Source organism: Littorina saxatilis, linkage group LG5 (genome assembly GCF_037325665.1).
Source record: "Littorina saxatilis isolate snail1 linkage group LG5, US_GU_Lsax_2.0, whole genome shotgun sequence".
Taxonomy (NCBI): Eukaryota; Metazoa; Mollusca; class Gastropoda; order Littorinimorpha; family Littorinidae; genus Littorina; species Littorina saxatilis.
In genome coordinates this window covers 5,101,710-5,115,079 of record NC_090249.1, presented here as the reverse complement: position 1 = coordinate 5,115,079, position 13,370 = coordinate 5,101,710, and the positions used below count along the sequence as shown (strand labels likewise).

Below are 13,370 nucleotides of genomic sequence, written 5' to 3'. Positions count from 1 at the left end.
GGAACATTTTAGCTTTCAGAGTCTGAGCGAGTCAGTCAGTCACGTAGGCGGCCATGATGTTTTATTGTATCATGGCAACCCCTCTTGTAATTCACAAAGCATTTCTATTTTTAATTACACTGGTTTTAGAATGATATATATTTGGAAGATAAATTAACAGATGCAAACAAAATTTAAAATAAAAGTAAAAAAACACCAAAAAACCACGTGACTACATTTTCTGGTTATCACACACGATTGTGGTAAATCTTGTCAGTCGCTACTTACCGGCCGGGTAGATTATGGTCATCAAGCATCGTCGCTTGGCGTCGTATCTACAGTTAATCTATGCTTGTTAGAACAGTTATGAAATGTCCCCATGAAATGTGACTGAAATTTGCGTCGTTACAGAATGACGTAAACCGGCATGGCCGCGCTTGTTTGAAAACGAATGTAAGTGTGTTGAGGTTTTTGAACAAGTTTACTGACTCGGTTTACAAGTCTTATTTTTTCAAGTTCGGTTAGTGTGTGGCTGCACTGATTTTGCGCAGACATTATTATGATGAACTGAGAAACTTTGATTGTCGAACTTTTACTATGATGGACTGAGAAACTTCGATTGTCAAACTGTAAAAAGTACAGTACCTGTGTTTGACTCAATTTCATATGAGGCATTCAATATCAGTGCTTCCCGGCCATGTATAAGTACGTGTTGTGAGTGAAAAGAAAGCCGAAAATATGGATACGTACTACTTAGCTATTGTGTTTGAAACTACGGTCAAAGAAAGACTCTTGCACTCATACTGAGAAAAAAAAACTTGACAGAAACTAAGATAATCATGTTTGCGGCAAAGTGCAGTGATTTTATTCACAAAATAGCCTGCCATGGCAGGAAACATTCAACATCAACCAAATGTTGGCTTTAATCAACCACAACAGCAACAACTTCATCAACAACAACGACTACATCCACAACGACTACATCCACAGCTACAACAGCTACAACAACAGCAACAACAACTTCAACAACAACAACAACAAATCCAAGACTTGGAACAAAGAATTGCAGCTATTGAGAAAGAAAAATCAGCTGTAAAGGAATATCTAACAAAGGAGAAAAGAAAGAAAGAACACTATAAACAGGAGTGCAGGTTAAGAACACTTCCAGCACAAAACTTGCCATGGGCAGAATACAGCAATAATCATAGAAGTGACAAAAAGAAAGCAATACATGAGGTGTTATCAAAAGTGCTGAGAGACCTATCCATAGATTTTACAGACATTAAGCTCACGTGTGAAGTAGCTAATCATAAACAACTAGTTTTTCAACTTAGAGGTAGTGCTGGTTTAGAAACTTCAGAAAAGGAGAAGAGAAAAGAATTTACTAGGCGAATCCTTGAGGTGAAGGACATTTTTCGGATAAGTTACAAGGCACTACAAGCCTTAAGAACAGGCGCTGGCCTATCGGACATACCGCCCACTGCCTACATACATTCACTAGCCAAGGAACTTGCCAGTAACATTGACATCATCCCTCTTGGCCCCAGGGTAAGTGCTTGTATATATATTGTTACACTCCTAGTCATAGGATAATTGCCTAAATCAGACTTTGGCTTTACCAATTCTCACTATAAGCGGATTTGAATTGTTCACAAAATTTAACAGTGCAAGATTTTTGTGGTAAAACAGAAACTCCTACAAATGTCTATGCAGTTACTGGAATCAGGCCCGTAGGCTGGGGGGCGGGTGGTGTTCGGACGCCCCCTCCCCCCCCCCCCCCCCCCATCCTGCAGACAAGGTCCGCCATCCAGAGATTTTTGTAAACCAAGGTCCCTGGGCCAGTACCGCAACCGGGGTTCGACTGTAGTTTTAAATCTCTTTTAAATGATAGAACACTTTACCTTCTATCGCTCCCCTGCACTTGTACCTGTACTCATTGCAGTAAGATGAGAAAGGTCCACTCTTGGGTGCTGACGACCCGCCCCCCCCCCCCCCATAGGTCATCCAGCCTACGGGCATGGGAATAGACTAAGAGTGACAACATACATTGTTTTAAAGACATAATGAAAATAAATCAGTTGTTCCTGCAACAAATATTGTAAAGTCAATTCTTAAAATTATATTTTATAAAAGCATAGAAAACTTTATGAACATTTATTTTTGGAATTGGTCGCAATATTGCAGATCCATATTTATAATATTAGAGCATTCCCATGAATACTTGAGCAAATAATCAAACAAATAAATAAATGCATAATACCAGGTATGTATGTTTTGTTGCAGTTCAAAGATGGCTGCATGAGGAAAGTACAAGATATCATCACATACATCCTGGACCTGCCTCAGAACAAACGCATACTGCAGACTGAACTGAATACTGTCACCATTACACTTCGCTTCGCTTGTGATGGCGCGAAAATTACCAAGGCGAAGGATTCCGTGAGGGCAGTCTGCAAATACATCCCCGAGGAAGACATGGGAAGATACAACAGAAAAATGTCTCCCGAAGATGAACTAACCCTATTCATGTATATGGGTAAGTTTTGTCAATGACGGTCCCATGTAAAGAGACGGAACTCGGCTGATTTAGCGATTCAAGCATTGAGTGACCTCCCTGTCCTGCAGTATATGGGACGTTATTGCGAGACAGGGAGGTCACTCCACGCTAAATCAGCTGAGTTCCGTTTCTTTACATGGGATCCTCATTGGTTTTGTATCATATTCAATACAATTTAAAAAATGGACCATAAGCATTAAAAAACTTGTTTTTTATTCATGTTGAGAAAAATCCACATACTGTACACGTACATAGATCTATATTACAGGCACCTGACTTAGTAGATCTAAGATTAGATATGTGCGTCTGTGATATATATACATGTATATGGCCTTAAGTCTGAAATGGTGTCCACAGCTGAAATAGCTGTGCAACCTTGGCTCTAACCTGATTTGTACATCAAAGAAAAATAAAATCCTTGTAAAGATTAATGAGACTTGTAAAAAAAAAGTATGAAGTACACACCTAGAGAAACATTGTGTGCTCAGTTGTTGTTTTTAATGAAAATGTCGCCATTATCTGAAGTCAGCAGCACTACATTTTGGCCATTTTTTGTGACATGACCTTACAGCATATTGAAACATGGTCTACTCTGTCATATTTATGGGACAGAATGTCATGAATGACTTTTCACTGAGCCAGTAAAACTCAAATGTACCTTTGACAAAGCAAAGTTTTTGAATTTTGTCAGTGAGCCTGCAGAAAATGGGGAGACAAAATTTCACAGAAAGTTCATAACTATTTCCGTAAGACTTCATTTTTGTTCACTGATCAGCTCTAAATAATAATTAAAGATTGAAACCTGATATATTTTTGTAAAAAAGTATTTTACAGTATGTTTTGCAGAGGTATAAAACATAAAAAGGGTTGTTTGACTTGTTTTTGCATGTTCAAAAGTAGTTTGAAGTTTACGTGCAGATTTTCTTGTGAAAAAAGAGTTATGAACTTTCCAACCTTTTGCCTTATAAAAAGAGTAAATTGACTGGTTGGGGAACACCTAGCTTTGTAATGCATTTGGATCCACTAGCAGCAGTCACACTGAAAGTTTGCATCAAGTTCATTCATTGGTGTTTGAGTAATTGAGAAATAAAAAATTCTTGTGAGAAAGTTATGAACTTTCCTACTATCTCCACTGAGAGTGTTTTTTGTCCTTAAATGCTAGCCATGAAAGTTAAGGTTGTAGTGGAACAGCAATTTTGCATATAAAAGTACATTAGATTTAGATACTAAGCAATTTTTGTCACTAAAGTCAAGCAGTATGCTTTAGTTAGCCATTTTCTCTGTGTCTTGCGCACTATTTTTATGTGAGAGTTACTAACTCATGTCAAAACCCAAAATATATGTAAAATGACTATTTTCAGTTTCCAAATTACAGTGTACCATGATTTTCATCACAAAAAGAATCTACTGGCTGCTGACTGTTTCTTTCTGAAGTACTTAGCCGTTTTGTCATGAAGTTCATAACTTCACATAACTCAAGCTCATTTTTCAAGGGCGTGTTTAAAATAATGCCTTGTTAATAGCAAAAGAGTACATTTGACTTTATCTGGACATTTTGTAAGAAGTTTTCTGAATATCAACCCTCAAAATTACATTTTGATAATTCCAGCATGAATCTGGGTTGACTGCACGGTGTACATAACTTCACATCAACTGACCCTCAGCCCCACGGTGTGAAGTTATGAACACATGCCATGAGTATGATTTATACACAATAATTAATTTACTACACTAAATCACTACCTCAAATGATGTGCTGCTCTTCTCCAGAGTAGGCTGTTACAGTTTGATGTCATTTTTATTTTAATTTACCAGCAGATTTTAGTACGTAGCTTTTCAGTTAAATAAATGATGTGAAGTTATGAACACACAGTCAGCTGACATAAACACTAACTAAATAATGATTTCGGTAACAGTTTTCATGACTGAGTTTGGTTAAGTAAATCATTAAGTTGTTTAGAATTGTTTGCAAGAGACTTTAGTTAGTTATTTTAGTATAAATGTGTGATTGATGTGAAGTTATGAACTTTCACAAGTTTCAAACAATTTGTTTTATTTTGGCAATTAAAATCTGATTTTGTAATATAAGTGCAGCTTTAGCCTATACTATAACTCTGTGTTCTCAGTTTGTCATTGTTTTGCAAATATATTATACAGTAACTGTACTAGAGACCAACATAACAAAAATTCTTGTGAAGTTATGCGCACGCTCACATTTTGTGATTTTTGTTATCGTTTGTTTTCACAAATCTTTTACTTTTATTACTTAGTTGTATGTTGATTACAAAGAGTAGCTGGAGAGAAAATAAGATGACATATGCACTTTCTTACTTTGGTTTGAATTAGCCATAGTTTGTGATGTCACGGTGTGAAGTTATGAACTCCTAGGACATTCTAAAAAAACTTTCAGTTTCTGCCAACTCTTTGAGTCAGACAAACATTTTGGTGTATTGAAATCCTTTTGATGGTACTTTTCAAGCACATTTTGCACAAAAACAGCAAAATTGTAGATTTAATGATAACTTATGCCAATATTTGCTGTGAAAAAATTGTGACAATATTAATTTCTATAAATAATACAGATAACCAAAAAATCTTCTCCACACTTCATCTTCAAAAATTACCTTCATGTTCCAGCTCACCTTTTTCAGATTAAAAAACAAAACAAATTGTTTCCTGCCTGTATAAATTAAATTTATTATACCAATAAAAGTAAATTATGTGAAGTTATGAACTTCCCATTAATGGAGTTCACATCTGCATCATGCGTGGCCAAAACAAGTTTAACTTGCTTGAAATGCAAAGTAATTTGCTGTAGCAATTTGCTCAGATGTCTAAAACAGACCCAATACATGTAGCAACAATGATTTAACAAGTCTAAATTTTGTGACGGTGTGAAGTTATGAACTCCTGCAAACTTTTAAACCTGAATCTGTGAAGTGATCAAACATGAGTTTTCTTAAATCATAGCTGTTCCTTGCGTATTTATGCTCTAAAATACATCTCTATTTTCAAAACAAAGAAAATGTTCATTTTTAAAATTGATTTTGTATGTCACAAAAATGGACACCTATTCTGACTTTGGGCCATATATATATATATATATATATATATATGTATATACCTTGCCATTGCCCCCCAAAAAAGTTGTACACTCAAGAACCCATTTTAAAGAAGAATGCATTTTGTCTTGTTACAGGGAAGGAGGACAGAGATACCCTGGAAATAGGATCTAGGCAAACATTCCTTGAGATGAACATTGCTGCTACAACTGGTTTCCTTGTACATGGAAAGACAGTGAAAGTGAAATGGTAAGAATTTGAATTAAAACAAAATGGGGAAAAAATTCAATCAGCAAATGTTGTCAATTTCTCAGTACCTGTCACTGCTGTGTACTGAGCATGTGTATACAACATAAACAAATTATACAGCGTTATTACATGAATACAAATAATAGATTAATTCCTCGGCTCTAAAAATGTAACACCCCAAATTCCAGCAACTGTGCCAAGGCTGTCAATTAAATCCGCCCATTACTTGCCAACTGAACTAAGCGCCATTAAACCAAGCAAGATCAGAGAAAATGGAAAGATAATGTGTTTTGGACCTCTAGTAAGACTAAAGGGATTAAATTATATTTCAATGTTAATACTTCTTAACTTTATTTTCTATGTAATTTCCAGGATTCTTTGCTCGGACTGGAAAAACCTTGCCATAGTCCGAGGAATAAACCAGGCCAATTCCACATTCTTCTGTCTGTGGTGCCATTGCACAAAACGAGACATCAAGAACTTCAACAGTAAGTTGAATATATTCTTTTAGAAAATTACTGTATATACTTAAGAACAGTAGAGACCAGGGGCTCACATCCATGACAAAGGGCACAGGACACATACATGTATATGTCATAGATATTGTGAAAAAGCACAGAACATTAAACTTTGGCAAATCCAAAGAAGGACAAGTACAGGACAGTTGTCCTTTTCTCATATAAAGTACTTGGGCATGACTAATGACAATGTTCTACATGGAAGTGAACCCCTGTAGAGCGATTTAGATTTGCGAGAGCAATGATTATCAAATTAAAGATTCTGTATATATTCTACATGACAACAAATCAAGATAAAAATTAACTGATTTCAATGTCAATGTGAGCATCCTTAATTGTACATTTTTTATAGTCAAATTGAAAACAATTTCCAAGCGGTCCATTTCTACCCTTTAAAAAATATTCAACTATTTTATTACTATCAATGATAACAGCTGCACACATTCTCCATGTTTCAGATTTGAACATCCATGCAAAGACATAAAATCAATTACAAATATGATGAAAGTATGGCATAAAAACGTGTCTAGTCACTTTTTATATAAATACCTGTCACCTTGGAGAATTCAGTGTATTTTAACAAGACCATTTTTACCTCACACCCATTTTTGACACAGTTGTTGAAACTAGTTTAACGTCCCGTAGTCTTTTTCAACTGTTGAGACAGTTTTTGACACATCTAAACAAAATATCATTAAATCTCTGTTGCACTTACATTAAATTGTCCCTTTAGTCACCTGCTGAATCGTATTCGGTGTTTTTTTACAGAATTTTCTTCTTGCCGCGAAAATGCACGCGTTGGTTTGCGAAAAAGTTAAATGTATTTGAAATATTGACATGTCATGCCATTTCATATCTTACAGTGCATTGGACCACTGATCGAAGTCCTGAGATGCAAGCAGAAGGCCTACAAGGACACACAATGGAGGACCAAAAAGGCTATGTAAAGCGCGATTTGATGGACTTCATTCCTTACAACATGGTTTGTCCAGATGAGTTGCATCTCAGGATGAGAATCACTGGCAAACTCTTCAATCAGGTAAGGAAGTCTTCTTTCACGCATGAACATGTAACCTGGACAACAATATGCAGGATTCTGTCCCATTGTGTGTGTGTATATTATTATTTGTCTCTATGTTTTCACTTGTTCTCAAAGACTTCAGAACAGGTTCCTTAGTTAGCGGTGTGAGGTTGCATAGTTATTTAAAAACTACTCAAAGGCAGAGAGAAAAAACATCATACTTATTGTTTTAAACTTTGGAGGAGAAATCTGGGGAGAAAACTTGCACATTTCCAGGCAAGAGAATAAATGTTTCATTTTCATTTCATTATCATTGTTTAACGTCAAGTTGAGTACAATGAGCCATGGTAACTCAACGCTTGTTTTTAAAATTGATTTTCAGTGATATCAAATGGCCAAAAAATGACTAAACTTTGTCATTTAATTTTTGAGTCACTTGAGAAAAAGTGACTCTATGTAATCGGTCAGTGTTAGTCTGTCCGGCCGGCCGTCCGTAGACACCACCTTAACGTTGGACTTTTCTCGGAAACTATCAAAGCGATCGGGCTCATATTTTGTTTAGTCGTGACCTCCAATGACCTCTACACTTTAACGATGGTTTCGTTGACCTTTGACCTTTTTCAAGGTCACAGGTCAGCGTCAAAGGAAAAATTAGACATTTTATATCTTTGACAAAGTTTATCGGATGTGATTGAAACTTTGTAGGATTATTCTTTACATCAAAGTATTTACATCTTACGAACGTTATCAGAAAAACAAGGGAGATAACTAGCCTTTTCTGTTCGGCAACACACAACTTAACGTTGGGCTTTTCTCGGAAACTATAAAAGTGACCGGGCTCAAATTTTATGTGAACGTGACTCATTGTGTTGTGAATAGCAATTTCTTCCTGTCCATCTGATGCCTCATATAATATTCAGAACTGCGAAAGTGACTCGATCGAGCGTTTGCTCTTCTTGTTAATTATATAATTATATAGTCCAAAAAATTGTCAAATGTTATTTCCTTTAATAATTGTTGTTCTTTTTCTGCTTATGAAGGTGGTTGCTTGGTGCATTGCGCAAAACAACCGAGATGGCCTGAAAGAAGAAATGAAGCGAATAAAGGTTCCCTTCGAAATCTTTGAAAAACAAGGAGATGATGGGAAAGGGTCCACAAAACACTGGACTCAATATTCAGGTACATACAACTAATGATTAAACAAATGCCTATTAACAGAACAAATACACCTTAAGTTGTACATTTATAAAACTTCCACCCAAGAACACTGGTTTATGTTTGTTGAACAAATGGAGACCACAAAAACAAAAGAAAAAAAACACAACACAAAAACATTCACACTTCATAAATATCTCTGGCATTATTTTCGTTTTCACACACACTCAATTCAAACCTGAGTCAATAAGTACTCCAAACAATCTCTAGAAAGAAAGCAATATAAGTTAGTTTTTATAGCTATTTAGAATTGGTCTGTTTAAAAACCAAATGGAAATATATTTTTTTCCAGCAGGTATGAGGTATAGAAAAAGTTTGCTGCAGGCGAGAAAAGCAATGAGGAAAGCTAGAGCTTTCCATTTTCAATACTTATTGGACACAATAGCAAAAAATGACATAAAAACGGCTGACAGTAACATGGATTTTCCGCAAGTACAAGTAGGTGCTGTGCACAATCTCTACGCATGCCCACGATACCTACTTTTGGTTAATCCAGGTGGGAGTCAGCCGCTCCTGGTCAACCAGTAGAAATTTTGCCCAAAGATTGTTGAAAATTGGTTGCGCTAGCTTTTTCCATTCATTTGGCTTGGAAATATTTCAACCTGTTGCTTTAGAAGAAGAAGAAAAATACACATTGAGTATGATCGCTTTAATCGTTAGTTGTGAACGAGTTAAAATGAGTCTTAACATTAATAACAAAACCTTTTTTACAGGTGACCAGCTCCAAACAATTTTGTCCAGATTTGACATCTTCAACATCCTGGACAACCAGGAGATGGATCTGGTGGACCTCATGAGTCTCAACAAGGCAATTCTGGTCACTAAACTGGAGGAGAAATCGGGCAGAACCATTCCAGCAAAAACGAAGAAGGAGTTTGTTGTGTATGAGCTCGCACAACTACTGTCTCCTGAAGAAAAGGTTATTTCATAAAAAAAAGTCATTTCATGTCATCCATTATTTTAGACCTCAACTGTAAGTTTGTTTGTTTGGTGTTTAACGTCGTTTTTAACCACGAAGGTCATCTCGCGACAGGGGGAAGGGGGGAGATGGGAGGAGGGAAGGGGGGAGATGGGAGGAGGGAAGGGGGGAGATGGGATAGAGCCACTTGTCAAGTGTTTCTTGTTTACAAAATCACTAGTCAAACAAAATTGCTCCAGGTGGCTTGCAATGTAGTACAATATATTACCGTACTGGAAGATGGCAGGTTTCCAGTGCACTATTACGCACTGCCTGACTTACATCTCTACAAAAAATAACCTCAACTGTAAGAAAAATACCTCAACTGTAAGAAAAATTCCCATTGTAATACAGTAAAACCTGAGTCTAGCGGACCCTTGTTGTAACGGCCACCTGCTACATACGGACAGTTTATCATGGCACGAACACGATTTCAACAATAACTAACCTTTAACGGGCGGACACCTGCCACTTACGGATGCGGACACGATTTTTCGGACCGTAGGAAGTGTAAACACTGTCACAAACGGACACAACGTACATAATACGCAACTTCGAAAACTCGACTGTTATATGCAGTCAGTGCTCGGCAGCCGTAGCCGTAGCACAAATGGTTGTTGATTGGTTGTCCTGTCCCTTTTCTGACCAATCAGTGGCTTGTTTAAGATGGAGACCCACTTTCGCTCTCTCACTTTCGCTTCGCTCACTTTCGCTCACTTTCGCTTTTCCGCATTGTGGATACAGTCACAACCAAAAGCAACAGTAGACTACTGTGTTGGAAAATGGAATCTCCAGCAGGAAAAAGAAAAGCGTTGACTTTAGAGCAGCGTGTCGCTGCCTTGAAAAAACTAGATAGCGGCCAATCATGCCGAGATGTGGCGAAGGAGATGGGATGTGGTAAAACACAGATCGCGAGGATCAAATCGGAAAAAGAAGACGTGATGAAGGAGTGGGAGTCAGGTGCGCGAATCGACCAAAAAACTGTGAAACGTCGGAAAACGCAATATGAAGACCTGAACAACGTGGTATGGGAGTGGTTTTGTACTGCAAGATCGAAGAATCTGCCTGTTGAATGACTGATGAAGAGTCAGCTATTTTTAGCTTTGTGACGTCCGACTTGCGTAAGTTTGAATGCACAGTGTGTGTAGGGAACGGGGTAGGTGGGGGGGGGGGGGGGGGGGGATGTTGTTGTTGTTGTTGTTTGCTACATGTATCATTTGTTTACTCACATTTTCAGTGAGTCTCATGTCCAATCCAATCAATACATACTACAGGACTGACAAAAATTGTCTTGTTCATTTTACGTGCTCTTTGTAAAATACTGCCCCGGCCCCTCCACCTGTGAAGAAGGGACACCTGTCTAATAGGGACACTATTACCATTCCCCAAGGGTGTCCGTTAGAGACAGGTTTTACTGTACTAGATTTTGTTGTATATTTATTTGTCTAATGATCAGCAGATACCCAACATCACCGCACGTGTAAACCGTAAATACAAATGAGTACATATATTACAAGTAAAAAAGATTGGTTTCTCAACGCATGATCCCTCGTTTTTTAAACATTCATACAGTTTAGTTCTTCAAGTCTCATGTGCCTATGTAACATTAATAACAATTTGGAATAATTTGTTTTGTGAACCTCTTTTCACAAATCAAAATGCACTATCTTACACTTCAAAACTAATAAAAGCATTGCACGAAATGATATCAGAGACGCCCTGAGAAGATCCTACGTGATTGACTGGGCGTTAAGCACCATGAAATAACAATAAAATGATATCAGATTATAAAAATGGGCTGTATTTTACAGGAAGAATTCTACGCCAGAAACTACAAGCCGAGAAGTCGTTTTGGTGGTGCTGGTCCTGGTCCTGATGCTGAAAGAGCTGCCACAACCAAAAGGATAGACCCTGCTGCCATCAAGGAAGTTTGGGACGACTTCGGGGATTTGATGCAACGCCTCAAGCAGCGTCATTCACCAGAAGAAGCACGCTCCTTCCACACTGCAGCCAAGGAATGGTCTGAAAAATTCAGAAAGGCCACATTTGACGAAGAAGTCATTCCATACATGGTAAAAAAAATAGCCTTTAACTTTTCATTTAAATAACAAAGAATCTATTGTTACTGACCAAGTAATTTTCCTAATTTGGTGCTAATGGATGTATTCCAGGGAGATTATATCACTTTCACTTTGCGTGTCTGCATGTCAAAGTGTGACTTGTTTTATCAACCTTTTGTATCTTTGTACCCAAATAAACCCGTTAAACATTTGTTATCACACATTGAATATTTCAATTTATTACTATCCCTTGTTTTTAGTCCCGCAGTGGGGCACTGCGGTTATGAAATTAAAAGCCCCTCCTGTTTTTGGAACCGCAGGAGCTTTCTAGTTTGCTGTTAGGTAGATTTTTGGTTCCTCTTTCCTGTCATGCTCTCTTTTTCTTCATGAATTCTTTTCTTTTTTCTGCCTTCTTGCTCATTCACCTGTATTTTTTCCAAAAATCTCTTCTCTTGCCGCTTGTCTCGCGATTCATGTATAGTTTAATCTGTTAGTGTTCTGATGTAAGTCCAGCAGTAGATAGGTTAAGCCTATTTTAACATACTGGAAACTGGTAATCTTCCAGTAGGTATTAATTTAGTTTTACTAAAGCCTGCTGGGACACAAGTAATGGGTTAGTGCATTTGTAAACAGGAATCGCTTGACAAGTGGCCCCCTTCATCCCCCCCTTCCTCGTCCTGATATGGCTCTGCGTAGTCGGCTGGACGTTAAGCAACAAATAAACAAACAAACCTTGTTTTTAGCCCTGGTCTACCACGTGCCTGAAGCCTTGGAGAAGTTCAAGTTCCTGCCTGACATTGGGGTCACACAGCTGGAGAGGAAAAACTATGATCATCACCTCCATTACTTCCAGGCGACCAGTCGACAGGGAGGCAAACAAAGAACAAGTCGCGTAAGGCGAAAATACAATATTTAGTCAAGTAGCTGTCGAACTCACAGAATGAAACTGAACGCAATGCCATTTTTCAGCAAGACCGTATACTCATAGCATCGTCAGTCCACCGCTCATGGCAAAGGCAGTGAAATTGACAAGAAGAGCGGGGTAGTAGTTGCGCTAAGAAGGATAGCACGCTTTTCTGTACCTCTCTTTTTTTTAACTTTCTGAGCGTGTTTTTAATCCAAACATATCATATCTATATGTTTTTGGAATCAGGAACCGACAAGGAATAAGATGAAAGTGTTTTTAAATTGATTTGGACAATTTAATTTTGATAATAATTTTTATATATTTAATTTTCAGAGCTTGTTTTTAATCCGAATATAACATATTTATATGTTTTTGGAATCAGCAAATGATGGAGAATAAGATAAACGTAAATTTGGATCGTTTTATAAATTTTTATTTTTTTTTACAATTTTCTGATTTTTAATGACCAAAGTCATTAATTAATTTTTAAGCCACCAAGCTGAAATGCAATACCGAAGTCCGGGCTTCGTCGAAGATTACTTGACCAAAATTTGAACCAATTTGGTTGAAAAATGAGGGCGTGACAGTGCCGCCTCAACTTTCACGAAAAGCCGGATATGACGTCATCAAAGACATTTATCAAAAAAATGAAAAAAACGTTCGGGGATTTCATACCCAGGAACTCTCATGTCAAATGTCATAAAGATCGGTCCAGTAGTTTAGTCTGAATCGCTCTACACACACACACGAACACACGCACACACGCACACACGCACATACACCACGACCCTCGTTTCGATTCCCCCTCAATGTTAAAATATTTAGTCAAAACTTGACTAAATAT

General features: G+C 37.5%; 1 protein-coding gene across 1 annotated transcript; it reads left to right on the top strand.

Annotated features, from left to right (window-relative positions):
- Positions 1 to 275: 275 nt before the first annotated feature.
- Positions 276 to 11,667, top strand: LOC138965981 (uncharacterized). The gene is made up of 8 exons (XM_070338066.1): positions 276 to 1,527; positions 2,263 to 2,515; positions 5,736 to 5,847; positions 6,220 to 6,335; positions 7,229 to 7,404; positions 8,427 to 8,565; positions 9,315 to 9,520; positions 11,371 to 11,667. The coding sequence occupies exons 1-8, from the start codon at positions 865 to 867 to the stop codon at positions 11,665 to 11,667; spliced, it is 1,962 nt and encodes a 653-aa protein (XP_070194167.1). The 5' UTR covers positions 276 to 864.
- Positions 11,668 to 13,370: the final 1,703 nt, after the last annotated feature.